The sequence below is a fragment of the Oncorhynchus masou genome, chromosome 32 (genome assembly GCF_036934945.1).
Source record: "Oncorhynchus masou masou isolate Uvic2021 chromosome 32, UVic_Omas_1.1, whole genome shotgun sequence".
NCBI classification, from domain to species: domain Eukaryota; kingdom Metazoa; phylum Chordata; class Actinopteri; order Salmoniformes; family Salmonidae; genus Oncorhynchus; species Oncorhynchus masou.
This window is the reverse complement of record NC_088243.1, coordinates 90,477,674-90,505,607: the sequence shown is the minus strand read 5'-3', so window position 1 is coordinate 90,505,607 and position 27,934 is coordinate 90,477,674. Positions and strand designations below refer to the sequence as shown.

The 27,934-nt window shown below is 48.7% G+C and overlaps 1 protein-coding gene across 2 annotated transcripts in view; it reads right to left on the bottom strand.

The window, feature by feature from the left end:
* rnf44 (ring finger protein 44) overlaps positions 1-23,920 on the bottom strand; it is a 42,654-nt gene extending 18,734 nt beyond the window's left edge. The window contains exons 1-6 of one of the 2 annotated variants that reach the window (XM_064955449.1): positions 23,332-23,920; positions 19,693-19,881; positions 18,889-19,120; positions 17,666-17,824; positions 2,665-2,841; positions 2-169 (exon numbers count right to left, since the gene is read on the bottom strand). In XM_064955449.1, coding sequence (XP_064811521.1) covers positions 2-169; positions 2,665-2,841; positions 17,666-17,824; positions 18,889-19,120; positions 19,693-19,799 — 843 coding nt within the window. In that variant the 5' untranslated portion in view covers positions 19,800-19,881; positions 23,332-23,920. The remainder of the gene's footprint in view (position 1; positions 170-2,664; positions 2,842-17,665; positions 17,825-18,888; positions 19,121-19,692; positions 19,882-23,331) is intronic. The other variant, XM_064955450.1, reaches the window with a different exon arrangement.
* Positions 23,921-27,934: the final 4,014 nt, after the last annotated feature.

The window sequence follows — 27,934 nt, the reverse complement described above, 5'->3', positions numbered from 1 at the left end:
CCACTGGGAAGGGCATCTCTTGGTGCAGAGGCTCCTGAGGGAGGTACTGGAGGGGGACAGAGGGAGGCATCGCTGGTGGGTGGTGGAGGCTCGAGGCAGGGTAAGAGAACGTTCCTAATGGATGCTGGTCCCCCCTGAGGTCCACTTCATTCTCTACCCTCTGGAGAGGCTGGCCGAGGGGAAAGAGAGAGAGGGAAAAAGAGAGAGAGACAGAGACAGAGAGAACTAAAACAGTCAGTGATGGGTTTTATATATACACACATTCTAACTCGTTCCTTTTGAATTCAAATGAGGATCAACTACTATACACAAAGTACAGTACAGACAGAAAGTACAACTGACAGGAATAATAATATTGGTTTAACACATTCTAACTAAATCCTAGGCGACTAATCACGTTTTATTTATGTGGATCAACTACGGTGTGTGGGGATGACGAGGCGTGAACGTAGAGCGTTATTCCAATGTTATTCGTAACGGAACGGATTCTGTCCTAAACGCCACTCCATCCCCTACATCAGGCAAACTACAACCTCCGGGAGGTTAAAAAAAGAAATATACTATTTTGGGTTGAAAAACTCTCCAGGCCACTCTTGAACATCTGCAACCTGATATTAAGTATGTATAAATTGTAATGGACATACAGCGCCTTCAGAAAGTATTCAAAACCCCTTTGACCCCCCCCCCCCCCCCCAAATGTGTTACAGCCAGAATTAAACATTTATTAAAATTGAGATTTAGTGTCACTGGTCTACACACAATACCCCATAAAATGTGGAATTATGTTTTTAGAATACAAAAATAATAATAATTACAAATGAAAAGCTGAAATGTCTTGAGTCTTGTTATGGCAAGCTTAAGTTCAGGAGTAAATGTCTTAACGAGTCACACAAAGTTGCATGGACTCACTGTGTTTATGATGACTACCTCATCTCTGTACCCCACACATACAATTATCTGTAAGGTCCCTCAGTCAAGCAGTGAATTTCAAAACAAAAACCAGGGAGGTTTTCCAATGCCTTGCAAAGAAGGGCACCTATTGGTAGATGGGTAAAAATAAAAAGCAGACATTAAACATCCCTTTGAGCATGATGATGGTGAATTTATTACACTGTGGATGGTGTATCAATAAACCCAGTCACTACAAAGACACAGGAATCCTTCCTAACTCAGTTGCCGGAGAGGAAGGAAACCACTCAGGTATTTCATCATGAGGCCAATGATGACTGAAAAAAATTGTAAATCTCCCACTCCAGCACAAGGAAGCGTGAGGGGAAAATGATTGTAAATATTGTTTAATCCAGGTGTGCAAAGTTCTTATTAAAAGAGACTCACAGCTGTAATCGCTGCCAAAGGTGATTCTAATACGTACCAACTCAGGGGTGTAAATACTGATGTAAAAGAGATATTTCAGTATGTCATTTTCAATACATTTGCAAAAATGTCTAAAAACACACGTTTTCACGTTGTTATTATGGGGCATTGTGGGTAGATGTGTCGGAATACAATTCAATCCATCTTGAATTCAGGCTGTAACAACAAAACATGAACCAAGCCTAGTCTTATGAATACTTCCTGAAGGAACTGTAAATATTTTCACATTAGTGGCAATATTTTGGCCCACAAATTGATTTTGACAAACAAAATTGTAAAAAAAACATCCCAATGTGACCTTTCAGCCAAAATGTTTGCCGCCCCCCCCCCTGCCTTATTTGGTGCACGACCTCACTTCCTGTTGGTAGTAGTGAAGGAGTAGCTAGCTAGCGACCTACTACAGAGTCCTACTACAGGACTGCAGTGGCTTAGCTCCTACCATGGAAAAGCCAGAGAAAAGCGAGACACCTTGAAGGGACCGTGCTGCCTGCCTGCCCCCGGACTTTCTCTCCCTGCTCGCCCACCTCCCTCAGACGACCACTCAAGCCATGATCTTTCTAATGACTGTCCATCATGTTGGTTTTTCTAAATTGCATCTATTTTTTGTTTGTTGTTACTTTGAGATTATTGTAATGAATAGAGCTATTGAAGTTTAATAAATTATAATTACTTTGGACCAGAACCCTATGGGCCCTAGTCTAAAGTAGTGCACTATCTATAGGGAATAGGGCCCTGGTCTAAAGTAGTGCACTATCTATAGGGAATAGGGCCCTGGTCTAAAGTAGTGCACTATCTATAGGGAATAGGGCCCTGGTCTAAAGTAGTGCACTATCTATAGGGAATAGGGCCCTGGTCTAAAGTAGTGCACTATCTATAGGGAATAGGGCCCTGGTCTAAAGTAGTGCACTATCTATAGGGAATAGGGCCCTGGTCTAAAGTAGTGCACTATCTATAGGGAATAGGGCCCTGGTCTAAAGTAGTGCACTATCTATAGGGAATAGGGCCCTGGTCTAAAGTAGTGCACTATCTATAGGGAATAGGGCCCTGGTCTAAAGTAGTGCACTATCTATAGGGAATAGGGCCCTGGTCTAAAGTAGTGCACCATCTAGGGAATAGGGCCCTGGTCTAAAGTAGTGCACTATATAGGGAATAAGGCCCTGGTCTAAAGTAGTGCACTATATAGGGAATAGGGCCCTGGTCTAAAGTAGTGCTCTATATAGGGAATAGGGCTCTGGTCTAAAGTAGTGCACTATATAGGGAGCCATTTGGGCCTCGGACGGGGGTGCTCACCATGCGTGGGTGCAGCCTCTGGAGAGGGAGGAACTGGCTGAGAGGAGTGAGGTGAGGAGGCTGGTGGGGTGGTGGCCCCGGGGGGTTGGGGTGCAATATAAAATGTTCGCTGGAGATCAGGGGTTGGAAAGCTTGGTAAGACACTGGCAAATGCTGCATTGTACAGGCTTGGATGAGCTAGAAAAATAGAGAGAGAGAAAAAAAAACAAGACAGAACACACTGTTAAAAACACAAATTGTAATAACAAATGGTGGTTATCCATACAGAACAAGACTGGCAGGGCCGTACCGCAAGAAACAAATTCTACATCAATCAAAGCAGTATACAAATAATAAATTGATGGATTAAAAACTATAATCTATAGGTATTACCAGCCAACTACGGCCAATTCTTACGCTACACCAACACACGAACACGGGTGAAATATGTCCATAGCTCAGATGCAATGATGTCAAGAATATTAGCAAATATCGTGCTGATAAACAGCTTAAGAAAGAAGCAGTGTCGGAAGTGGTGGTTCATCGACAGTGAACACAACTGAAGTGGTATGGTGGTGTAGTGGTAGTTGAACGGTGGTGGTGTGTCGGTAGTGGTGTGTCGGTAGTGGTGTGGTGGTGTGTCGGTAGTGGTGTGGTGGTGTGTCGGTAGTGGTGTGTCGGTAGTGGTACGGTGGTGTGTCGGTGGTGGTGTGTCGGTAGTGGTACGGTGGTGTGTCGGTAGTGGTGTGTCGGTAGTGGTACGGTGGTGTGTCGGTAGAGGTACGGTGGTGTGTCGGTAGTGGTGTGTCGGTGGTGGTGTGTCGGTGGTGGTGTGTCGGTGGTGGTGTGTCGGTAGTGGTGTGTCGGTAGTGGTGTGGTGGTGTGTCGGTGGTGGTGTGGTGGTGTGTCGGTGTGTCGGTGGTGGTGTGGTGGTGTGTCGGTGGTGGTCGGTGGTGTGTCGGTAGTGGTCGGTGGTGTGTCGGTAGTGGTCGGTGGTGTGTCGGTGGTGTGTCGGTAGTGGTCGGTGGTGTGTCGGTAGTGGTCGGTGGTGTGTCGGTGGTGTGTCGGTAGTGGTCGGTGGTGTGTCGGTGGTGTGTCGGTAGTGTGTCGGTAGTGGTCGGTGGTGTGTCGGTAGTGGTCGGTGGTGTGTCGGTAGTGGTCGGTGGTGTGTCGGTAGTGGTCGGTGGTGTGTCGGTAGTGGTCGGTGGTGTGTCGGTAGTGGTCGGTGGTGTGTCGGTAGTGGTCGGTGGTGTGTCGGTAGTGGTCGGTAGTGGTCGGTGGTGTGTCGGTAGTGGTCGGTGGTGTGTCGGTGGTGTGTCGGTAGTGGTGTGGTGGTGTGTCGGTAGTGGTACGGTGGTGGTGTGTCGGTAGTGGTGTGTCGGTAGTGGTGTGTCGGTAGTGGTACGGTGGTGGTGGGTCGGTAGTGGTACGGTGGTGGTGGGTCGGTAGTGGTACGGTGGTGGTGTGTCGGTAGTGGTACGGTGGTGGTGTGTCGGTAGTGGTACGGTGGTGGTGTGTCGGTAGTGGTACGGTGGTGGTGTGTCGGTAGTGGTACGGTGGTGGTGTGTCGGTAGTGGTGTGTCGGTAGTGGTGTGGTGGTGTGTCGGTGGTGGTGTCGGTGTGTCGGTAGTGGTGTGTCGGTGGTGGTGTGTCGGTAGTGGTACGGTGGTGGTGGGTCGGTAGTGGTACGGTGGTGGTGTGTCGGTAGTGGTACGGTGGTGGTGGGTCGGTAGTGGTACGGTGGTGGTGTGTCGGTAGTGGTACGGTGGTGGTGTGTCGGTAGTGGTACGGTGGTGGTGTGTCGGTAGTGGTACGGTGGTGGTGTGTCGGTAGTAGTGTGTCGGTAGTAGTGTGTCGGTAGTGGTGTGTCGGTAGTAGTGTGTCGGTAGTGGTGTGTCGGTAGTAGTGTGTCGGTAGTAGTGTGTCGGTAGTGGTACGGTGGTGGTGTGTCGGTAGTGGTACGGTGGTGGTGTGTCGGTAGTGGTGTGTCGGTGGTGGTGTGTGTCGGTAGTGGTGTGTCGGTGGTGGTGTGTCGGTAGTGGTGTGTCGGTGGTGGTGTGTCGGTAGTGGTGTGTCGGTGGTGGTGTGTCGGTGGTGGTGTGTCGGTGGTGGTGTGTCGGTGGTGGTGTGTCGGTGGTGGTGTGTCGGTGGTGTGTCGGTAGTGTTGTGGTGGTGTGTCGGTAGTGGTGTGTCGGTAGTGGTACGGTGGTGGTGTGTCGGTAGTGGTACGGTGGTGGTGTGTCGGTAGTGGTGTGTCGGTGGTGGTGTGTCGGTGGTGGTGTGTCGGTGGTGGTGTGTCGGTGGTGGTGTGTCGGTGGTGGTGTGGTGGTAGTGGTGTGGTGGTGTGTCGGTAGTGGTGTGGTGGTGTGTCGGTAGTGGTGTGGTGGTGTGTCGGTAGTGGTGTGGTGGTGTGTCGGTAGTGGTGTGGTGGTGTGTCGGTAGTGGTGTGGTGGTGTGTCGGTAGTGGTGTGGTGGTGTGTCGGTAGTGGTGTGGTGGTGTGTCGGTAGTGGTGTGGTGGTGTGTCGGTAGTGGTGTGGTGGTGTGTCGGTAGTGGTGTGGTGGTGTGTCGGTAGTGGTGTGGTGGTGTGTCGGTAGTGGTGTGGTGGTGTGTCGGTAGTGGTGTGGTGGTGTGTCGGTAGTGGTGTGGTGGTGTGTCGGTAGTGGTGTGGTGGTGTGTCGGTAGTGGTGTGGTGGTGTGTCGGTAGTGGTGTGGTGGTGTGTCGGTAGTGGTGTGGTGGTGTGTCGGTAGTGGTGTGGTGGTGTGTCGGTAGTGGTGTGGTGGTGTGTCGGTAGTGGTGTGGTGGTGTGTCGGTAGTGGTGTGGTGGTGTGTCGGTAGTGGTGTGGTGGTGTGTCTGTAGTGGTGTGGTGGTGTGTCTGTAGTGGTGTGGTGGTGTCGGTAGTGGTGTGGTGGTGTGTCTGTAGTGGTGTGGTGGTGTGTCTGTAGTGGTGTGGTGGTGTGTCGGTAGTGGTGTGTCGGTGGTGGTGTCTCGGTGGTGGTGTGTCGGTGGTGGTGTCTCGGTGGTGGTGTGTCGGTGGTGGTGTGTCGGTAGTGTTGTGGTGGTGTGTCGGTAGTGGTGTGTCGGTAGTGGTACGGTGGTGGTGTGTCGGTAGTGGTACGGTGGTGGTGTAGTGGTGTGTCGGTGGTGGTGTGTCGGTGGTGGTGTGTCGGTGGTGGTGTGTCGGTGGTGGTGTGTCGGTGGTGGTGTGGTGGTGTGTCGGTGGTGGTGTGTCGGTGGTGGTGTGGTGGTGTGTCGGTAGTGGTGTGGTGGTGTGTCGGTAGTGGTGTGGTGGTGTGTCGGTAGTGGTGTGGTGGTGTGTCGGTAGTGGTGTGGTGGTGTGTCGGTAGTGGTGTGGTGGTGTGTCGGTAGTGGTGTGGTGGTGTGTCGGTAGTGGTGTGGTGGTGTGTCGGTAGTGGTGTGGTGGTGTGTCGGTAGTGGTGTGGTGGTGTGTCGGTAGTGGTGTGGTGGTGTGTCGGTAGTGGTGTGGTGGTGTGTCGGTAGTGGTGTGGTGGTGTGTCGGTAGTGGTGTGGTGGTGTGTCGGTAGTGGTGTGGTGGTGTGTCGGTAGTGGTGTGGTGGTGTGTCGGTAGTGGTGTGGTGGTGTGTCGGTAGTGGTGTGGTGGTGTGTCGGTAGTGGTGTGGTGGTGTGTCGGTAGTGGTGTGGTGGTGTGTCGGTAGTGGTGTGGTGGTGTGTCGGTAGTGGTGTGTCGGTAGTGGTGTGGTGGTGTGTCGGTAGTGGTGTGGTGGTGTGTCGGTAGTGGTGTGGTGGTGTGTCGGTAGTGGTGTGGTGGTGTGTCGGTAGTGGTGTGGTGGTGTGTCGGTAGTGGTGTGGTGGTGTGTCGGTAGTGGTGTGGTGGTGTGTCTGTAGTGGTGTGGTGGTGTGTCTGTAGTGGTGTGGTGGTGTGTCTGTAGTGGTGTGGTGGTGTGTCTGTAGTGGTGTGGTGGTGTGTCTGTAGTGGTGTGGTGGTGTGTCTGTAGTGGTGTGGTGGTGTCGGTAGTGGTGTGGTGGTGTCTGTAGTGGTGTGGTGGTGTGTCTGTAGTGGTGTGGTGGTGTGTCTGTAGTGGTGTGGTGGTGTGTCTGTAGTGGTGTGGGGGTGTGTCGGTAGTGGTACGGTGGTGTGTCGGTAGTGGTACGGTGGTGGTGTGTCGGTAGTGGTACGGTAGTGGTGTGTCGGTGGTGGTGTGTCGGTGGTGGTGTGTCGGTGGTGGTGTGTCGGTAGTGTTGTGGTGGTGTGTCGGTAGTGGTGTGGTGGTGTGTCGGTAGTGGTGTGGTGGTGTGTCTGTAGTGGTGTGGTGGTGTGGTGGTGTGTCGGTAGTGGTACGGTGGTGTGTCGGTAGTGGTGTGGTGGTGTGTCGGTAGTGGTGTGGTGGTGTGTCGGTAGTGGTGTGGTGGTGTGTCGGTAGTGGTGTGGTGGTGTGTCGGTAGTGGTGTGGTGGTGTGTCGGTAGTGGTGTGGTGGTGTGTCGGTAGTGGTGTGGTGGTGTGTCTGTAGTGGTGTGGTGGTGTGTCTGTAGTGGTGTGGTGGTGTGTCTGTAGTGGTGTGGTGGTGTGTCTGTAGTGGTGTGGTGGTGTGTCTGTAGTGGTGTGGTGGTGTCGGTAGTGGTGTGGTGGTGTGTCTGTAGTGGTGTGGTGGTGTGTCTGTAGTGGTGTGGTGGTGTGTCTGTAGTGGTGTGGGGGTGTGTCGGTAGTGGTACGGTGGTGTGGGGGTGTGTCGGTAGTGGTACGGTGGTGTGTCGGTAGTGGTGTGTCGGTAGTGGTACGGTGGTGGTGTGTCGGTAGTGGTACGGTAGTGGTGTGTCGGTGGTGGTGTGTCGGTGGTGGTGTGTCGGTGGTGGTGTGTCGGTAGTGTTGTGGTGGTGTGTCGGTAGTGGTGTGGTGGTGTGTCGGTAGTGGTGTGGTGGTGTGTCTGTAGTGGTGTGGTGGTGTGGTGGTGTGTCGGTAGTGGTACGGTGGTGTGTCGGTAGTGGTGTGTCGGTAGTGGTACGGTGGTGTGTCGGTAGTGGTGTGTCGGTAGTGGTGTGTCGGTAGTGGTGTGTCGGTAGTGGTACGGTGGTGGTGTGTCGGTAGTGGTACGGTGGTGGTGTGTCGGTAGTGGTACGGTGGTGTGTCGGTAGTGGTACGGTGGTGTGTCGGTAGTGGTGTGTCGGTAGTGGTACGGTGGTGTGTCGGTAGTGGTGTGTCGGTAGTGGTGTGTCGGTAGTGGTACGGTGGTGTGTCGGTAGTGGTGTGTCGGTAGTGGTGTGTCGGTAGTGGTGTGTCGGTAGTGGTGTGTCGGTAGTGGTGTGTCGGTAGTGGTGTGTCGGTAGTGGTGTGTCGGTAGTGGTGTGTCGGTAGTGGTGTGTCGGTAGTGGTGTGTCGGTAGTGGTACGGTGGTGTGTCGGTAGTGGTACGGTGGTGTGTCGGTAGTGGTGTGTCGGTAGTGGAACGGTGGTGTGTCGGTAGTGGTACGGTGGTGTGTCGGTAGTGGTACGGTGGTGTGTCGGTAGTGGTGTGTCGGTAGTGGTGTGTCGGTAGTGGTACGGTGGTGGTGTGTCGGTAGTGGTACGGTGGTGGTGTGTCGGTAGTGGAACGGTGGTGTGTCGGTAGCGGAACGGTGGTGTGTCGGTAGTTGAACGGTGGTGTGTCGGTAGTGGTGTGGTGGTGTGTCGGTAGTGGTACGGTGGTGTGTCGGTAGTGGTGTGTCGGTAGTGGTACGGTGGTGTGTCGGTAGTGGTGTGTCGGTAGTGGTACGGTGGTGTGTCGGTAGTGGTACGGTGGTGTGTCGGTAGTGGTGTGTCGGTAGTGGTGTGTCGGTAGTGGTGTGTCGGTAGTGGTGTGTCGGTAGTGGTGTGTCGGTAGTGGTGTGTCGGTAGTGGTGTGTCGGTAGTGGTACGGTGGTGTGTCTGTAGTGGTACGGTGGTGTGTCGGTAGTGGTGTGTCGGTGTGTCGGTAGTGGTGTGTCGGTAGTGGTACGGTGGTGGTGTGTCGGTAGTGGTGTGTCGGTAGTGGTGTGTCGGTAGTGGTACGGTGGTGGTGTGTCGGTAGCGGTACGGTGGTGGTGTGTCGGTAGTGGAACGGTGGTGTGTCGGTAGCGGAACGGTGGTGTGTCGGTAGTTGAACGGTGGTGTGTCGGTAGTGGTGTGGTGGTGTGTCGGTAGTGGTACGGTGGTGTGTCGGTAGTGGTGTGTCGGTAGTGGTACGGTGGTGTGTCGGTAGTGGTGTGTCGGTAGTGGTGTGTCGGTAGTGGTACGGTGGTGTGTCGGTAGTGGTGTGTCGGTAGTGGTACGGTGGTGTGTCGGTAGTGGTACGGTGGTGTGTCGGTAGTGGTGTGTCGGTAGTGGTGTGTCGGTAGTGGTGTGTCGGTAGTGGTGTGTCGGTAGTGGTGTGTCGGTAGTGGTGTGTCGGTAGTGGTGTGTCGGTAGTGGTGTGTCGGCAGTGGTACGGTGGTGTGGTGGTAGTTGAACGGTGGTGTGTCGGTAGTGGTACGGTGGTGTGTCGGTAGTGGTGTGTCGGTAGTGGTGTGTCGGTAGTGGTACGGTGGTGTGTCGGTAGTGGTACGGTGGTGAGTCGGTAGTGGTACGGTGGTGAGTCGGTAGTGGTGTGTCGGTAGTGGTACGGTGTTGTGTCGGTAGTGGTACGGTGGTGTGTCGGTAGTTGAACGGTGGTGTGTCGGTAGTTGAACGGTGGTGTGTCGGTAGTTGAACGGTGGTGTGTCGGTAGTGGTGTGTCGGTAGTGGTGTGTCGGTAGTGGTGTGTCGGTAGTGGTGTGTCGGTAGTGGTGTGTCGGTAGTGGTATGGTGGTGTGTCGGTAGTGGTGTGTCGGTAGTGGTACGGTGGTGTGTCGGTAGTGGTACGGTGGTGTGTCGGTAGTGGTGTGGTGGTGTGACGGTAGTGGTGTGGTGGTGTGTCGGTAGTGGTGTGGTGGTGTGTCGGTAGTGGTACGGTGGTAGTTGAACGGTGGTGTGTCGGTAGTTGAACGGTGGTAGTTGAACGGTGGTGTGTCGGTAGTTGAACGGTGGTAGTTGAACGGTGGTGTGTCGGTAGTTGAACGGTGGTAGTTGAACGGTGGTGTGTCGGTAGTTGAACGGTGGTAGTTGAACGGTGGTAGTTGTGCGGTGGTGTGTCGGTAGTGGTGTGTCGGTAGTGGTACGGTGGTGTGTCGGTAGTGGTACGGTGGTATGGTGGTAGTTGAACGGTGATGTGTCGGTAGTTGAACGTGATGTGTCGGTAGTTGAACGGTGGTAGTTGAACGGTGGTAGTTGAACGGTGGTAGTCGTGCGGTGGTGTGTCGGTAGTGGTGTGTCGGTAGTGGTACGGTGGTGTGTCGGTAGTGGTACGGTGGTATGGTGGTAGTTGAACGGTGGTGTGTCGGTAGTTGAACGGTGGTAGTTGAACGGTGGTGTGTCGGTAGTTGAACGGTGGTAGTGGTGCGGTGGTGTGTCGGTAGTGGTACGGTGGTGTGTCGGTAGTGGTACGGTAGTATGGTGGTAGTTGAACGGTGGTAGTTGAACGGTGGTGTGTCGGTAGTTGAACGGTGGTAGTTGAACGGTGGTGTGTCGGTAGTTGAACGGTGGTAGTGGTGCGGTGGTGTGTCGGTAGTGGTGTGTCGGTAGTGGTACGGTAGTATGTCGGTAGTTGAACGGTGGTGTGTCGGTAGTTGAACGGTGGTGTGTCGGTAGTTGAACGGTGGTGTGTCAGTAGTTGAACGGTGGTGTGTCGGTAGTTGAACGGTGGTGTGTCGGTAGTGGTGTGTCGGTAGTGGTGTGTCGGTAGTGGTACGGTGGTGTGTCGGTAGTGGTGTGTCGGTAGTGGTGTGTCGGTAGTGGTACGGTGGTGTGTCGGTAGTGGTACGGTGGTGTGTCGGTAGTGGTACGGTGGTGTGACGGTAGTGGTACGGTGGTGTGACGGTAGTGGTGTGGTGGTGTGACGGTAGTGGTGTGGTGGTGTGTCGGTAGTGGTACGGTGGTAGTTGAACGGTGGTAGTTGTGCGATGGTGTGTCGGTAGTGGTGTGTCGGTAGTGGTACGGTGGTGTGTCGGTAGTGGTACGGTGGTAGTTGAACGGTGGTAGTCGTGCGGTGGTGTGTCGGTAGTGGTGTGTCGGTAGTGGTACGGTGGTGTGTCGGTAGTGGTACGGTGGTATGGTGGTAGTTGAACGGTGGTGTGTCGGTAGTTGAACGGTGGTAGTTGAACGGTGGTAGTTGTGCGGTGGTGTGTCGGTAGTGGTGTGTCGGTAGTGGTACGGTGGTGTGTCGGTAGTGGTACGGTGGTAGTTGAACGGTGGTAGTCGTGCGGTGGTGTGTCGGTAGTGGTGTGTCGGTAGTGGTACGGTGGTGTGTCGGTAGTGGTACGGTGGTATGGTGGTAGTTGAACGGTGATGTGTCGGTAGTTGAACGGTGATGTGTCGGTAGTTGAACGGTGGTAGTTGAACGGTGGTGTGTCGGTAGTTGAACGGTGGTAGTTGAAAGGTGGTAGTTGAACGGTGGTAGTGGTGCGGTGGTGTGTCGGTAGTTGAACGGTGGTAGTTGAACGGTGGTAGTTGAACGGTGGTAGTCGTGCGGTGGTGTGTCGGTAGTGGTGTGTCGGTAGTGGTACGGTGGTGTGTCGGTAGTGGTACGGTGGTATGGTGGTAGTTGAACGGTGGTGTGTCGGTAGTTGAACGGTGGTAGTTGAATGGTGGTGTGTCGGTAGTTGAACGGTGGTAGTAGAACGGTGGTGTGTCGGTAGTTGAACGGTGGTAGTTGAGCGGTGGTGTGTCGGTAGTTGAACGGTGGTAGTGGTGCGGTGGTGTGTCGGTAGTGGTGTGTCGGTAGTGGTACGGTGGTGTGTCGGTAGTGGTACGGTAGTATGGTGGTAGTTGAACGGTGGTGTGTCGGTAGTTGAACGGTGGTGTGTCGGTAGTTGAACGGTGGTAGTTGAACGGTGGTAGTTGAACGGTGGTAGTTGAACGGTGGTAGTTGAACGGTGGTGTGTCGGTAGTTGAACGGTGGTAGTTGAACGGTGGTGTGTCGGTAGTTGAACGGTGGTAGTGGTGCGGTGGTGTGTCGGTAGTGGTGTGTCGGTAGTGGTACGGTAGTATGTCGGTAGTTGAACGGTGGTGTGTCGGTAGTGGTACGGTAGTATGTCGGTAGTTGAACGGTGGTGTGTCGGTAGTTGAACGGTGGTGTGTCGGTAGTTGAACGGTGGTGTGTCGGTAGTTGAACGGTGGTGTGTCGGTAGTTGAACGGTGGTGTGTCGGTAGTTGAACGGTGGTGTGTCGGTAGTTGAATGGTGGTAGTTGAACGGTGGTGTGTCGGTAGTGGTACGGTGGTGTGTCGGTAGTGGTGTGGTGGTGTGACGGTAGTGGTGTGGTGGTGTGTCGGTAGTGGTACGGTGGTAGTTGAACGGTGGTAGTTGAACGGTGGTGTGTCGGTAGTTGAACGGTGGTAGTTGAACGGTGTTGTGTCGGTAGTGGTGTGTCGGTAGTGGTACGGTGGTGTGTCGGTAGTGGCACGGTGGTATGGTGGTAGTTGAACGGTGATGTGTCGGTAGTTGAACGGTGATGTGTCGGTAGTTGAACGGTGGTAGTTGAACGGTGGTGTGTCGGTAGTTGAACGGTGGTAGTTGAACGGTGGTAGTTGAACGGTGGTAGTGGTGCGGTGGTGTGTCGGTAGTTGAACGGTGGTAGTTGAACGGTGGTAGTTGAACGGTGGTAGTCGTGCGGTGGTGTGTCGGTAGTGGTGTGTCGGTAGTGGTACGGTGGTAGTTGAACGGTGGTGTGTCGGTAGTTGAACGGTGGTAGTTGAACGGTGGTGTGTCGGTAGTTGAACGGTGGTGTGTCGGTAGTTGAACGGTGGTAGTGGTGCGGTGGTAGTTGAACGGTGGTGTGTCGGTAGTGGTGTGTCGGTAGTGGTGCGGTGGTGTGTCGGTAGTGGTGTGTCGGTAGTGGTACGGTGGTGTGTCGGTAGTGGTACGGTAGTATGGTGGTAGTTGAACGGTGGTGTGTCGGTAGTTGAACGGTGGTAGTTGAACGGTGGTAGTTGAACGGTGGTAGTTGAACGGTGGTAGTTGAACGGTGGTGTGTCGGTAGTTGAACGGTGGTAGTTGAACGGTGGTGTGTCGGTAGTTGAACGGCGGTGTGTCGGTAGTTGAACGGTGGTAGTTGAACGGTGGTGTGTCGGTAGTGGTACGGTGGTGTGTCGGTAGTGGTACGGTGGTGTGTCGGTAGTGGTGTGGTGGTGTGACGGTAGTGGTACGGTGGTGTGTCGGTAGTTGAACGGTGGTAGTCGTGCGGTGGTGTGTCGGTAGTGGTGTGTCGGTAGTGGTACGGTGATGTGTCGGTAGTTGAACGGTGATGTGTCGGTAGTTGAACGGTGGTAGTTGAACGGTGGTGTGTCGGTAGTTGAACGGTGGTAGTTGAACGGTGGTAGTTGAACGGTGGTAGTGGTGCGGTGGTGTGTCGGTAGTTGAACGGTGGTAGTTGAACGGTGGTAGTCGTACGGTGGTGTGTCGGTAGTGGTGTGTCGGTAGTGGTACGGTGGTGTGTCGGTAGTGGTACGGTGGTATGGTGGTAGTTGAACGGTGGTGTGTCGGTAGTTGAACGGTGGTAGTTGAACGGTGGTGTGTCGGTAGTTGAACGGTGGTAGTTGAACGGTGGTGTGTCGGTAGTTGAACGGTGGTAGTTGAACGGTGGTGTGTCGGTAGTTGAACGGTGGTAGTGGTGCGGTGGTGTGTCGGTAGTGGTGTGTCGGTAGTGGTACGGTGGTGTGTCGGTAGTGGTACGGTAGTATGGTGGTAGTTGAACGGTGGTATGGTGGTAGTTGAACGGTGGTGTGTCGGTAGTTGAACGGTGGTAGTTGAACGGTGGTGTGTCGGTAGTTGAACGGTGGTAGTTGAACGGTGGTGTGTCGGTAGTGGTACGGTAGTATGGTGGTAGTTGAACGGTGGTGTGTCGGTAGTTGAACGGTGGTGTGTCGGTAGTTGAACGGTGGTAGTTGAACGGTGGTAGTTGAACGGTGGTAGTTGAACGGTGGTGTGTCGGTAGTTGAACGGTGGTGTGTCGGTAGTTGAACGGTGGTAGTGGTGCGGTGGTGTGTCGGTAGTGGTGTGTCGGTAGTGGTACGGTAGTATGTCGGTAGTTGAACGGTGGTGTGTCGGTAGTTGAACGTTGGTAGTTGAACGGTGGTGTGTCGGTAGTTGAACGGTGGTGTGTCGGTAGTTGAACGGTGGTGTGTCGGTAGTTGAACGGTGGTGTGTCGGTAGTTGAACGGTGGTAGTTGAACGGTGGTGTGTCGGTAGTGGTACGGTGGTGTGTCGGTAGTGGTGTGGTGGTGTGACGGTAGTGGTGTGGTGGTGTGTCGGTAGTGGTACGGTGGTAGTTGAACGGTGGTAGTTGAACGGTGGTGTGTCGGTAGTTGAACGGTGGTAGTTGAACGGTGTTGTGTCGGTAGTGGTGTGTCGGTAGTGGTACGGTGGTGTGTCGGTAGTGGTACGGTGATGTGTCGGTAGTTGAACGGTGATGTGTCGGTAGTTGAACGGTGGTAGTTGAACGGTGGTGTGTCGGTAGTTGAACGGTGGTAGTTGAACGGTGGTAGTTGAACGGTGGTAGTCGTGCGGTGGTGTGTCGGTAGTGGTGTGTCGGTAGTGGTACGGTGGTGTGTCGGTAGTGGTACGGTGGTAGTTAAACGGTGATGTGTCGGTAGTTGAACGGTGATGTGTCGGTAGTTGAACGGTGGTAGTTGAACGGTGGTGTGTCGGTAGTTGAACGGTGGTAGTTGAACGGTGGTAGTTGAACGGTGGTAGTGGTGCGGTGGTGTGTCGGTAGTTGAACGGTGGTAGTTGAACGGTGGTAGTTGAACGGTGGTAGTCGTGCGGTGGTGTGTCGGTAGTGGTGTGTCGGTAGTGGTACGGTGGTGTGTCGGTAGTGGTACGGTGGTAGTTGAACGGTGGTGTGTCGGTAGTTGAACGGTGGTAGTTGAACGGTGGTGTGTCGGTAGTTGAACGGTGGTAGTTGAACGGTGGTGTGTCGGTAGTTGAACGGTGGTAGTTGAACGGTGGTGTGTCGGTAGTTGAACGGTGGTAGTGGTGCGGTGGTAGTTGAACGGTGGTGTGTCGGTAGTGGTGTGTCGGTAGTGGTGCGGTGGTGTGTCGGTAGTGGTGTGTCGGTAGTGGTACGGTGGTGTGTCGGTAGTGGTACGGTAGTATGGTGGTAGTTGAACGGTGGTGTGTCGGTAGTTGAACGGTGGTAGTTGAACGGTGGTAGTTGAACGGTGGTGTGTCGGTAGTTGAACGGTGGTAGTTGAACGGTGGTGTGTCGGTAGTTGAACGGTGGTAGTTGAACGGCGGTGTGTCGGTAGTGGTACGGTGGTGTGTCGGTAGTGGTGTGGTGGTGTGACGGTAGTGGTGTGGTGGTGTGTCGGTAGTGGTACGGTGGTGTGTCGGTAGTGGTACGGTGGTGTGTCGGTAGTTGAACGGTGGTAGTCGTGCGGTGGTGTGTCGGTAGTGGTGTGTCGGTAGTGGTACGGTGGTGTGTCGGTAGTGGTACGGTGATAGTTGAACGGTGGTGTGTCGGTAGTTGAACGGCGGTGTGTCGGTAGTTGAACGGTGGTAGTTGAACGGTGGTGTGTCGGTAGTGGTACGGTGGTGTGTCGGTAGTGGTGTGGTGGTGTGACGGTAGTGGTGTGGTGGTGTGTCGGTAGTGGTACGGTGGTGTGTCGGTAGTGGTACGGTGGTGTGTCGGTAGTTGAACGGTGGTAGTCATGCGGTGGTGTGTCGGTAGTGGTGTGTCGGTAGTGGTACGGTGGTGTGTCGGTAGTGGTACGGTGGTAGTTGAACGGTGGTGTGTCGGTAGTTGAACGGTGGTAGTTGAACGGTGGTGTGTCGGTAGTTGAACGGTGGTAGTTGAACGGTGGTGTGTCGGTAGTTGAACGGTGGTAGTGGTGCGGTGGTGTGTCGGTAGTGGTGTGTCGGTAGTGGTACGGTAGTATGGTGGTAGTTGAACGGTGGTGTGTCGGTAGTTGAACGGTGGTAGTTGAACGGTGGTGTGTCGGTAGTTGAACGGTGGTAGTTGAACGGCGGTGTGTCGGTAGTTGAACGGTGGTAGTTGAACGGTGGTGTGTCGGTAGTTGTCGGTAGCAAAATATAGTTCTGAACCGGTTTGAACCCACAAAAAAGTACTGGTTTACATTGTTCTTTTCTCTTCCTTTTTAAAACTGAAATATATATATATTTAGCTCTACATTAAAAGACTTCACCAATCAGTGCAGGTAGAACAGCTTGCTGTGGAGTGGGTAAGGAAAGTCGTTAAGAGCACATTGTATTTTGCTGTAATAGCATGGTTTAATCATAATGAAATAGAAAACACACACTGTGCTGACAGTCACAGTGTAGTGTGCAAGATGCAACTGAAGGAGAGAGCGAGAGAGGATGGAGGAAGCTTGCCTTGAAGCGCTGGGCATCTTGTTCTGACATCATTATCTGAATTAGGCCCACACAATTATACCTAGGGAGGAGTGGCTTCTATGCAGAAACTTTGAATGTCTTTTGAATTTCTGAGTTGGTTTAACGTTGGACCAGAGGAGCTAGCTAGCTAACAAGCTTATGGGTGCAGAACAGCACTAGAATTTAAAACACATCCTACCTTCTTGAAGTTAATAAATCCAATGTGAAATGTGATAGTTAGTTAATATACTATAGTTAAAAAAAAGCAAATCCATTCTTATCTAATTAAACATATCTCCCTAATTTCTGAATTATGCCTCTAACGTCGTCAGTCGACTACAGTAACCTACGCTTCAGAGGGGGAGGGGCTACAGTAACCTACGCTTCAGAGGGGGAGGGGCTACAGTAACCTACGCTTCAGAGGGGGAGGGGCTACAGTAACCTACGCTTCAGAGGGGAGGGGCTACAGTAACCTACGCTTCAGAGGGGGAGGGGCTACAGTAACCTACGCTTCAGAGGGGGAGGGGCTACAGTAACCTACACTTCAGAGGGGGAGGGGCTACAGTAACCTACGCTTCAGAGGGGGAGGGGCTACAGTAACCTACACTTCAGAGGGGAGGAGCAGGTAGCCTAAACACACACACATTGGCACATTTCCAGCTAGCAGGCAGACACTGGATTAGGTTTCTGAGTGACAGAGGGATTTGCATAGACTCTTTGTTTGTGATTTTTGTGGGACTAAAGAAATTGTTATTAACCAGTTCCCGTGCTTTTAAAATAACAGTTCTGTTCCGGAACAGTTTAGATCACTTTTGTTTTTGATTTGGGTTCTGTTCCCCCTGAACCAGTTCCAACCCTTGGTTGGTAGTGGTATGGTGGGTTGGTAGTGGTATGGTGGGTTGCTGAGGTATGCTAGCTAGTGTGGCTGGAATGGGTATGGTGCGTAGGAAGAGGTGTGTTAACAGTGGGTATGGTGCGTAGGAAGAGGTGTGTTAACAGTGGGTATGGTGCGTAGGAAGAGGTGTGTTAACAGTGGGTATGGTGCGTAGGAAGAGGTGTGTTAACAGTGGGTATGGTGCGTCAACAGTGGGTATGGCGCGTAGGAAGAGGTGCGTTAACAGTGGGTATGGCGCGTAGGAAGAGGTGTGTTAACAGTGGGTATGGTGCGTAGGTAGCAGTGTGTTAACAGTGGGTATGGTGCGTAGGAAGAGGTGTGTTAACAGTGGGTATGGTGCGTAGGAAGAGGTGTGTTAACAGTGGGTATGGCGCGTAGGAAGAGGTGCGTTAACAGTGGGTATGGTGTGTAGGTAGCAGTGTGTTAACAGTGGGTATGGTGCGTAGGAAGAGGTGTGTTAACAGTGGGTATGGTGCGTAGGTAGCAGTGTGTTAACAGTGGGTATGGTGCGTAGGAAGAGGTGTGTTAACAGTGGGTATGGTGCGTAGGAAGAGGTGTGTTAACAGTGGGTATGGTGCGTAGGAAGAGGTGTGTTAACAGTGGGTATGGTGCGTAGGAAGAGGTGTGTTAACAGTGGGTATGGTGCGTAGGAAGAGGTGTGTTAACAGTGGGTATGGTGCGTTGCTGACATGGACATCACTGACAGTCCAGCTCTTCCTTTTCAAACTCACAGGAGGAGGAAGGCAGCAGAGCAGAGAGAGCTGTCCGCTGAACATTACCGAGCATGCTGGGAGCTGCTGACTGTTGCACCCTGGGAGAGGTTGCCCGGTGTGGATGGGGAAACCGTGCGTCGTCACCGTGGTAACAGTGTAAGAGATGGGAACGGATCCCTGGAGCAATATTAGTACAAGAGAGAAAACAATGATTCAGTCCATTTTCCAAACAACTTCAAAAGACAAAAACGTAACAGGTCGTCAACGTCTCATTTTGAAAACTGTTTTGTGTATTTTCTTTCTCCAAAGCTCACAGTATCATAGAGACTAACAAACGGCATAAATAACCCACATCTGGCCCAGATCTTAAACCAGTGTGAATTTCTAATTCACGAGAGCACAACATTTTAATTTAACCTTTATTTAACTAGGCAAGTCAGTTAAAGAACAAATTGTTATTTACGATGACGTCCTACCGGGGAACAAGTGGGTTAACTGCCTTGTTCAACATACAGTCTGGAAGTAATGAAAGTAAATGTTGTACACTCTTCTTTAGTCTTTTCATTTTGATTGTGTTCCAAATGGTACCGGCAGGGTAGCCTAGTGGTTAGAGTGTAGAGACGGCAGGTAGCCTAGTGGTTAGAGTGTAGAGGCGGCAGGTAGCCTAGTGGTTAGAGTGTAGAGGCGGCAGGTAGCCTAGTGGTTGGAGTGTTGAAGCGGCAGGGTAGCCTAGTGGTTAGAGCGTAGAGGCGGCAGGGTAGCCTAGTGGTTAGAGTGTAGAGGCGGCAGGGTAGCCTAGTGGTTAGAGTGTAGAGGTGGCAGGGTAGCCTAGTGGTTAGAGTGTAGAGGTGGCAGGGTAGCCTAGTGGTTAGAGTGTACAGGCGGCAGGGTAGCCTAGTGGTTAGAGTGTACAGGCGGCAGAGTAGCCTAGTGGTTAGAGTGTAGAGGTGGCAGGGTAGCCTAGTGGTTAGAGCGTAGAGGGCGGCAGATAGACTAGTGGTTAGAGCGTTGGACTAGTAACCGGTAGGTTGCAAGTTAAAATCCCTGAGCTAACAAGGTACAACTCTGTCGTTCTGCCCCTGAACAGGCAGTTAACCCACTGTTCCTAGGCCGCCATTGACTTGCCTAGTTAAATAAAGGTAAAAAATAATAATAATAATAATAATTAAGTGCAGTACTTTTGACCAGGGACCCAAAAGGGAATAGGGTCCCTACTACTACAGTGGTGTGTACCTACGCACCTGGTCGTGTAGCTCCACCATGATGGGGGTCTGTTGATGCCGAGGTGGGTGTGTGGCAGGGTGGAGCATGCGTGCCGGGGCACTGGCGTGGCTGTACTGTCTGGCCTCATCTAAAAGAACCCGCTGATGTTGCTGGGAGAAGAGAGGGTGGTGGAAGTTCTCATCCTGGAGCGAGGAGTCGTGCAGTACGACCGGTCGGTCTCGACTCCCCCACTGTCGTCTCACTGGCGGGCTGCAGGAACATCAAGTGAGCACATCCATGATACACCAGGGATACCATGCATTTAAAAATAAATTAAAAGTGTAACATGCATAGGCAATTAACACGATCTGTTTGGGATATACTTAGACAATTTACATTATTTTTTCGATACAACACTTTATACAAATGTATATGCATTTTTTTAAATATATATTTTTAACAAATGTTAATTATGCTTTTCTTCAGTTCATGTAAACTGTGACAGTAGTTTATTAAATACAGTCAAAAAAAGTGCTGTCTGGGCAGTTGGTCCTTGAATACAGCACAATTGATTCCTAAACCCCATGTAGTAGACCAGAACACACTATACAGGAAACCTCAGGATGGATGGTCTCTCATCACATAATGACAGTTGATTTTTTTTAAATTTAAATTAAAAACGTTTTTTTTTTTTTTTAAAGAGGGTGGGTTCTTTTCAAATGTCTCCCTATTCCCTAAATAGTGCACTACTTTTGACCAGAGCTTTATGGGTAGTGTACTGTATAGGACATAGGGTTGCCATTTGGAACACATAAAGTACTAAAGAAGTAAGCACTATTCACCTTCTCCTGAGGTGCACTGGGGTGTTGCAGGGCTCTCCTAGGAACCTCCTCTGGTTCAAGGGGGCTGTCGGTGGCCGCCTAGTCACTGCTATTTCCCATGGTCGCATTGGTGACGTCGTGGGGACCGACGAGTCACACTCTGGAAGAGGAGAGCAGGAGGCACGTGCCCTCTAACCTCCCGTCTTTACCCTGAAAATAAAACACCATTAGCTTCCCCAACAACACTCACTAGTCTGGATACGCAAAACGGAGGTTGATTTGAAATGAGTATATATCCAAATCATTTCTGGGTAATAATTAATAATAAATTCCAATAAAAGCTGGCAAAAATACCCATTTCTCAAGCAAGAATTTAGCTGGGACTATCTGGGAGGGGAAAACTGAAAACTAGCTGTTATTAGCAGAGAGGTTTGGAACTCTTTGTTAATTGGTCGATTGACCAATTTAACACGTGGTGACGTCACCGTGGAACGCTGAAACTCCCGCCCAGGCAAACCTGCTGATGAGAAGGTCCTGTGTAGATTTCATTGTCAATCAGCAACTATCAGGAAACAACATCTGATCAAATGTTTTCACACTTTTACAGTGTTAGTTTCATCCGCTGTTGTACAATACAAGAAAAGAACACAGGAAAACAGAACTTTGACTGCACCTTTAAGATGTAAAACATTTTCTTTTAGTCCAAAAAAAATAAAATAAAAATACTACACTAAGTCACTGGATAAGAGCATCTGCTAAATGACAAATGTATTGACTGTATCGAGCTATAAGTGCAAGGTATTTACACAGGTAGCCCAAATCTGATGTTTTCCATTAATTGGTCCTTTGACCAATCACGTCAGATTTATTCACAACAAATGTTTTCAGAGATGATCTGATTGGTCCAAAAATCTAAGTAAAACAAAAAATAAAACACATTGGGCTGCCTGTATAAACGCAGCCAAAGAATTGCCGGACTATTTAAAAGTCATACATTCGTTAATAGGGGGCGCTGTAGCTAACATAAACAAGGAAAGCCATGTGCTCAGGGACAAACAAAGCAACAACAAAGAATGAGGAGTTAGCTAAATAAATAGCAATAACATTTTTTTCTCGTTTTAATGAGATGTTACACTTGTATTTTCATTTCCAGTTGCATGGCTGAGATTCCATGATGTTAACGCATTTAGCCTCAAAAAGCACAAAGGTATTGCTTGCAATGGACACAGGAGCCAATAAATAAGCCAAGAAAGCCGTCCACTGTCAACCACTTTTTTTTTTTGCAGTGTGCGTGTTGCACAAAAGAAGCAACCTTTTTCAAATCAATATTTCGCAAATACGCTAGCTATCAATAGTTAAATGCACAATAGGAACATGATTAGCTAACCTGCCTAGCCTCTTTTCCTTTTAGCTAACTGAGAATGCTTAACGAGCTAGATACCTTAAGCAAACCTGCTTTAGTCTCAACTCAGAAGACAAGGGATGCGCGGACTGAGGTTATATAACTTCATTGGTTAACTTTATCAGGCTGTATTATGTTAGTGGATAGCCTATTAGCTATCTAACCTTATTGCATAGTCCATCCATCAGCCTAAAGAAATTGAAGCTGGTATATGATTTATTTTCTTCTAATGAATGCTTCGTTTAGAATGATTCATTACGATAAATTGTAATTGGCACGTTTCCTTCACGCGTGTTATTGTCACGGAGCGCCTTGGACAGCGTTGTTTTTGAGGAAGCCACCTCTCTTCTGCCCCAGTGTTAAAAACACCAATCACAAACTGTAGGCGAGGCCGAAACCAAGTACGCTTTATAGTTACATTGTATCCCAAATAAACGATTCACATCCTGCTGGGGATAGGAATTATTGATCACAAATACATACAAATCCAAAAAGACATATTAGGTCTGGCACAGATACAACTTTGACGCTGAACAACAACTGGGTAGTTTTGAAAACCTCTTTAGGATCCGCCCTTTCCCCCCCCAATTTTCGCCTAAAATGACATTCCCAAATCTAACTGCCTGTAGCTCAGGCCCTGAAGCAAGGATATGCATATTCTTGGTACCATTTGAAAGGAGACACTTTGAGTTGTGTGAAAGGAATGTAGGGTAATATAACACAATACATCTGGTAAAATATAATACAAAGAGAAATAAAACTCTTTGGATTTTTTGTTAAATGCAAGAGAAAGGCCATAATGTATTATTTCAGCCCAGGTGCAATTTAGATTTTGGCCACTAGATGGTAGCACTATATGTGCATATATATTTTTAGACTGATCCAATGAACTATTGCATGTCTGTTCCAAATTGTGTATCAAGACTGGCCAAATGTGCCTAAATTTTTTATTAATAACTTTTAATGTTCAAAATTGTGCTCTCTTCAAACAATTGCATGTTATTACATTTACATTTACATTTAAGTCATTTGTATTATTTCACAGGAATAGCTACTGTAAATTGGACAGTACAGTTAGATTAACAAGAATTTAAGCTTTCTGCCAATATCCATATCCATGTCCTGGGAAATTTTAGGTAGAGTTATGTAGATAAAATAAGAATTAGTTATTAACTGACTTGCCTAGTTAAATAAAGGTAAAAACAAAAATAAATAAATACAAATGGAGCAAAACATTTGAATTTTAGAATCCGAGAGTAAATATTGATTGATAAAATTCACATTGTCCGAGAGAGATTTACATAGTTATCAAAACGGCACGCCGGGGTAAGCCTACGCAAAACACAGCCCTAATTTTAAGTGTGGGAAAAATGAATGGTGGAAAAACGATTGGAACCATTTCCTTGTTTGACCGCTAGGTTTTATGGTTATTATGACTCACACTGTGGTATTCTAGAGAGGCTTGCTTGGTGTTAGCACATGCGCAGATCAAATACACAGTTGGGAACGCTATTTAGCTGGGTTTACACGTTCTAATAATTCGAAAGATTGCTCAGAAAATCCGATTTTAATCGGCGTATGTTTACTTCGATTTTTGACCCTACACGGATTAAGATACACAGAGAAATATGTTTACATGACTATTACATAATCACTTTAATATCCAATTATTACTGTGCATGTAAAAGGTACTCACTATAGTGGTCCTTGCACAGGATATTTATATGTGGAATAAAGTGAAGTGGGCCAGTAACGGGAGCGACAGACATTGAGAATTGCCTAAACCAAATAAATAAAGTATATATATATTTTTTAACTATATTGATCCAGCATACATATATTTTGCCCAGAAACATTGCATCATGGATTATGTCTGAGCTCTGCACGTCAGGCCTGGCTGTCTGATTGCTTCACTGCGGATAAAAACACTGCAATGTTGCATACGGGAATATTCATATAAGAGGGAAGGAGACCAATGCATCCTTATTGGGATGTTCTAACCATCTTTTCCGGGACATAACACCGGTTCGTGAAGCAGGAGATAGCGTAAGGATAGACCCCGTTTCCTATGCCGAATGTAAACATTACTCTCCTAGCGAAATAGAAAACAAGGAGGGGCTCAAGGCAGGCTGGGGGAAAAGACAGACAGCGAAGCCCAACGCAGTCCCTGGAAAAACTGCGACCCGGCTAAACTAGCACGCAAACAGGAACAGAAAATCTATGCAAACTTGTCTAGACAACGTGATAAATATCGTTACCTGATTGTTAATTAGCAAGCATTTGATTTAATGATACTTCTTGTAATCCTTCATATCTCGTTCATATTTTCGGTGCGGCATTGTCGTCAGCTGTTCCTATGTGGAACATTCCGTGGATTTCACCACTATTGTAAAGAAAGGTACAAACATTATACCTTGTATTACACAACACCTGAAACCAACATCCTACGCGGGATTTATGACTAGACGCCGCCAAATTGTAATCACAATATACTCCAGTTGATTGTACATGGCCGGTAGAAAACCCCGACACTTGCTTTGGGGGTTCGCAGTAAACGTTTTACCCCCATTTGGGCGCATTTGAGAGAGCGCACTCCATCCTGTCTGCTTTACCGTAATGACAGTATGAGTGTGACAGCATAATATCCCCAATGTCATGTGTCGGCTGTCAAGATCACTTGTCTATAAGTACGTCAATGGCCTCATATCTAAGGAATTTTGACTTATATGCTCCTTTGTTTTAGTTTGTATCAATGCAACTTCACTATCAGGTACACGATGGTCATTTAGTATCCTTCCAAGAATGTTGAAGAACAACCCCTATATTATTACGCTACACTACACCCAACGGAAGTGGTCGGGATTGGGAACCACACTTATCCTTGTCTGAGACGAGACCTGAAGATTTCGTCTGGCTTCCCAAGTGAATGTCTTAGGTGTTTGCTCATTTGGGGAAAACAAAAATCAGGTGGCACACAGGAGATCCAGGGTTCGTCATTGGTTTGCGACACAAACAGTGTGTGCTTTTGACCTCTGCTTCCCTCTAGTGGACAAGCAGGTATTCACTATATGTCTTTCATCTTCTCATCTCAATAAGTACTTGTATGAGATGACGTGAAATATTATTCGTAAAAGTATTTTATATATATATATATATTATTTTTAACTTTTTTTTTATTGAACATGTATTTATCCAGGAAGTCCCATTGAGGTCAGAAGACAAGAGGTCACGTGATCATGAAAAGATAGGCCTGTTGAATTAAAACCTTATATTCCATAGTTGTAACTGTAGGTTATATATCAAATGAATAGGTTAGTCAACAATTATTGTTTTACAAACCAAATGATTGTTTACATTTAGATGTATATGATCTTTTAAGTAAATACAAATACAGTATACGGATCATATTGTAGCCATGACAACATGGTTTATTCTCTGGAAATGTTTAAAGTCCGCTGAATAAGATGACTGGCAGCAGCAGTTGAGTAATGATAGTGACTCTCTATTTCAGTCCACGTGTAACACCACAAAGCTGACCTTTGGACTCTTATTGAACAAACTGATTCGACTATGGATCTGTCATGTACAGCAGTAATAAAACAACTAACTGTGGAGTTGATACACCCTCAGCTGTTTATCTCTTTCCTCCGCCCTGTGAGATCCCACCCTGTGAGACATGTTCCTTATAGCTCATCACTGATGTCATACAATCTCTCTCTCTCTGTCTCTCTCTGTCTCTCTCCCTCTCTCTCTGTCTGTCTCTGTCTGTCTCTCTCTCTCTGTCTCTCTCACTCTCTCTCGGTCTCTGTCTCTGTCTGTCTCTCTCTCTCTGTCCGTCTCTCTCTGTCTCTCTCCCTCTCTCTCTGTCTCTGTCTGTCTCTCTCTCTCTGTCTCTCTCCGTCTCCCTCTCTGTCTCTCTCCCTCTCTCTCTGTCTCTCTCCCTCTGTCTCTGTCTGTCTGTCTCTCTCTCCGTCTCTATCTGTCTGTCTGTCTGTCTGTCTCTCTCTCTCTCTCTCTCCATCTCTCTCTCTCTCTCTCTCTCAATTCAAGGTGCTTTATTGGCATGGGAAACATGTTTACATTGCCAAAGCAAGTGACACAAACAATAAATAAAAGTGAAAAAACACAACAACAAAAAATATCAACAAAAAAAATATATTAGAATTGAACAGTAGATATTGCACTCAACAAAGGTTTTTACAAAGTATAGACTTTTTCAGTGTCATATTGTCAGCTATGTACAGTGTTTCAGCGATGTACAAATAGTTGCAGTACGAAGATACACAGAATTTCCACGTTTCTACGTGGAATTTTTTTATGCAATTTCAACGTATATACAGAGTTCTAATGATTATGTTGAAATTAGATGGATGTAGCAATCTGTTAGTCAGGTTAAGTCAATGTATTTCAGTTAAAGTTTTACCTTAATTTCAATGTTTACATCATTCGTGGAAATTAAATGAAAACAATTCAAATCCGATGCATTTTCTACATTGGTTTCATGTCACAATACATTGACAAATTACATTGAAACAACATTGATTCAACCAGTGTCTCTGTGCCCAGTGGGAATATACATTTTTACACTACGCTACTGGACAATCAGAAAACTCCAATAGATTTAATTGCTTCTTGACACTTGTGTTTAATTTGACAGGAAGTTGGTCATTTTATTGCATAATTACTGCTTTCTTTGCTAATCCAGCCCTTGATAGCATTACTGAAAACATTCCCCACCTGACTACAGTATCCCGGGAGGGGAGAGGCGATGTTAAACTAGTCATAAACCAAAGTCTAAGAGGATAAGAGTAGAATGACTTGATTCCTGTTATATAATATAATTAATCCAGGACATTCTATTTTACTGAAATGGTTTGACTCTGTGCCACAAAATGACTCAGCATATTCAAAGTTAAATTGGTTAACTTCTCAATGTAGTGTGTGTATCCTTCGGAAGTTGGTCATTTATATATGGGGTTTTAGTTGAGGATATTTGGGGGCTTTTCTTCCACACTGTGTATCCACTCCCCCTTCTGCAGTCCCAAATAGCACCCTTTTCCACATCAAAACACTACTTTTAACCAGGGCCCAGGTTCAGGGGATGCCAGAGTGTTTCAGACTATGTTCCATACACACAGTAAACTGGGAAGAGACAGAGAGATTACCTTCCCATGTCAACAAAAGGGTCAACAAATCCCCCTCTTCCCTGTAAGTTGTTGATCGATTAGCCTTGTTAGGAGGATAACAAATCCCCTCTTCCCTGTAAGTTGTTGATCGATTAGCCTTGTTAGGAGGATAACAAATCCCCTCTTCCCTGTAAGTTGTTGATCGATTAGCCTTGTTAGGAGGATAACAAATCCCCTCTTCCCTGTAAGTTGTTGATCGATTAGCCTTGTTAGGAGGATAACAAATCCCCTCTTCCCTGTAAGTTGTTGATCGATTAGCCTTGTTAAGACGATAACAAATCCCCTCTTCCCTGTAAGTTGTTGATTGATTAGCCTTGTTAGGAGGATAACAAATCCCCTCTTCCCTGTAAGTTGTTGATTGATTAGCCTTGTTAAAACGATAACAAATCCCCTCTTCCCTGTAAGTTGTTGATTGATTAGCCTTGTTAGGAGGATAACAAATCCCCTCTTCCCTGTAAGTTGTTGATTGATTAGCCTTGTTAAGACGATAACAAATCCCCTCTTCCCTGTAAGTTGTTGATTGATTAGCCTTGTTAGGAGGATAACAAATCACCCCTTCCCTGCAAACTGGCACCCTCTTCCCTGTAAACTGGCACCCTCTTCCCTATATACTGGCACCCTCTTCCCTGCAAACTGGCACCCTCTTCCCTGTAACCTGGCACCCTCTTCCCTATAAACAGGCACCCTCTTCCCTATAAACTGGCACCCTCTTCCCTATAAACTGGCACCCTCTTCCCTATATAGTGCACTATTACAGTGGACCAACCTTTTCTGTTCCTGGGACCCCCAAAATTTGAGGTACATGAGGATGGCTGGGGTTGGTCCGGAGGGGGGAGAATTTAGCATTTTTCAAACACCTGGAACAGCTTTTTCCTGCAATCTACAGGCATAATCATTACGAATAATTCTAGGTCAAATGTACAGTGCATTCAGAAACTATTCAGAACCCTTGACTTTGTCCACATCAGGTTACAGACTTATTCTAAAAAATTATTAAATTGTTTATTTTCCTCATCATTCTACACACAATACCTCATAATGACAAAGCAAAAAATGTAAATATTTGTTTTACATTTTTGCAAATGTATTAAAAACAAAAAACAGAAATATCACATTAACATAAGTGTTCAGACCCTTTACTCAGTACTTTGTTGAACCACCTTTGGCAGTGATTACAGCCTTGTCTTCTTGGGTATGACGCTACAAGCTTGGCACACCTGTATTTGGGGAGTTTCTCCCATTCTTCTCTGAAGATCCTCTCAGGCTCTATCAGGTTGGATGGGGACCGTGGCTGTACAGTTATTTTCAGGTCTCTCCAGAGATGTTCTATCGGGTTCAAGTCTGAGCTCTGGCTAGGCCACTCTAGGACATTCAGAGACTTGTCCCGAAGCCACTCCTGCGTTCTCTTGGCTGTGTGCTTAGGGGTCGTTGTCCTGTTGGAAGGTGAACCTTCGCCCCAGTCTGAGGTCTGGAGCAGGTTTTCATCAAGGATCTCTCTGTACTTTGCTCCGTTCATCTTTCCCTCGATCCTGACTAGTCTCTCAGTCCCTGAAAAACATCCCCACAACATGATGCTGCCACCACCATGCTTCACCGTAGGGATGGTGCCAGGTTTCCTCCAGACATGACGCTTGGCATTCAGGCCAAAGAGTTCAATCTTGATTTCATCAGACCA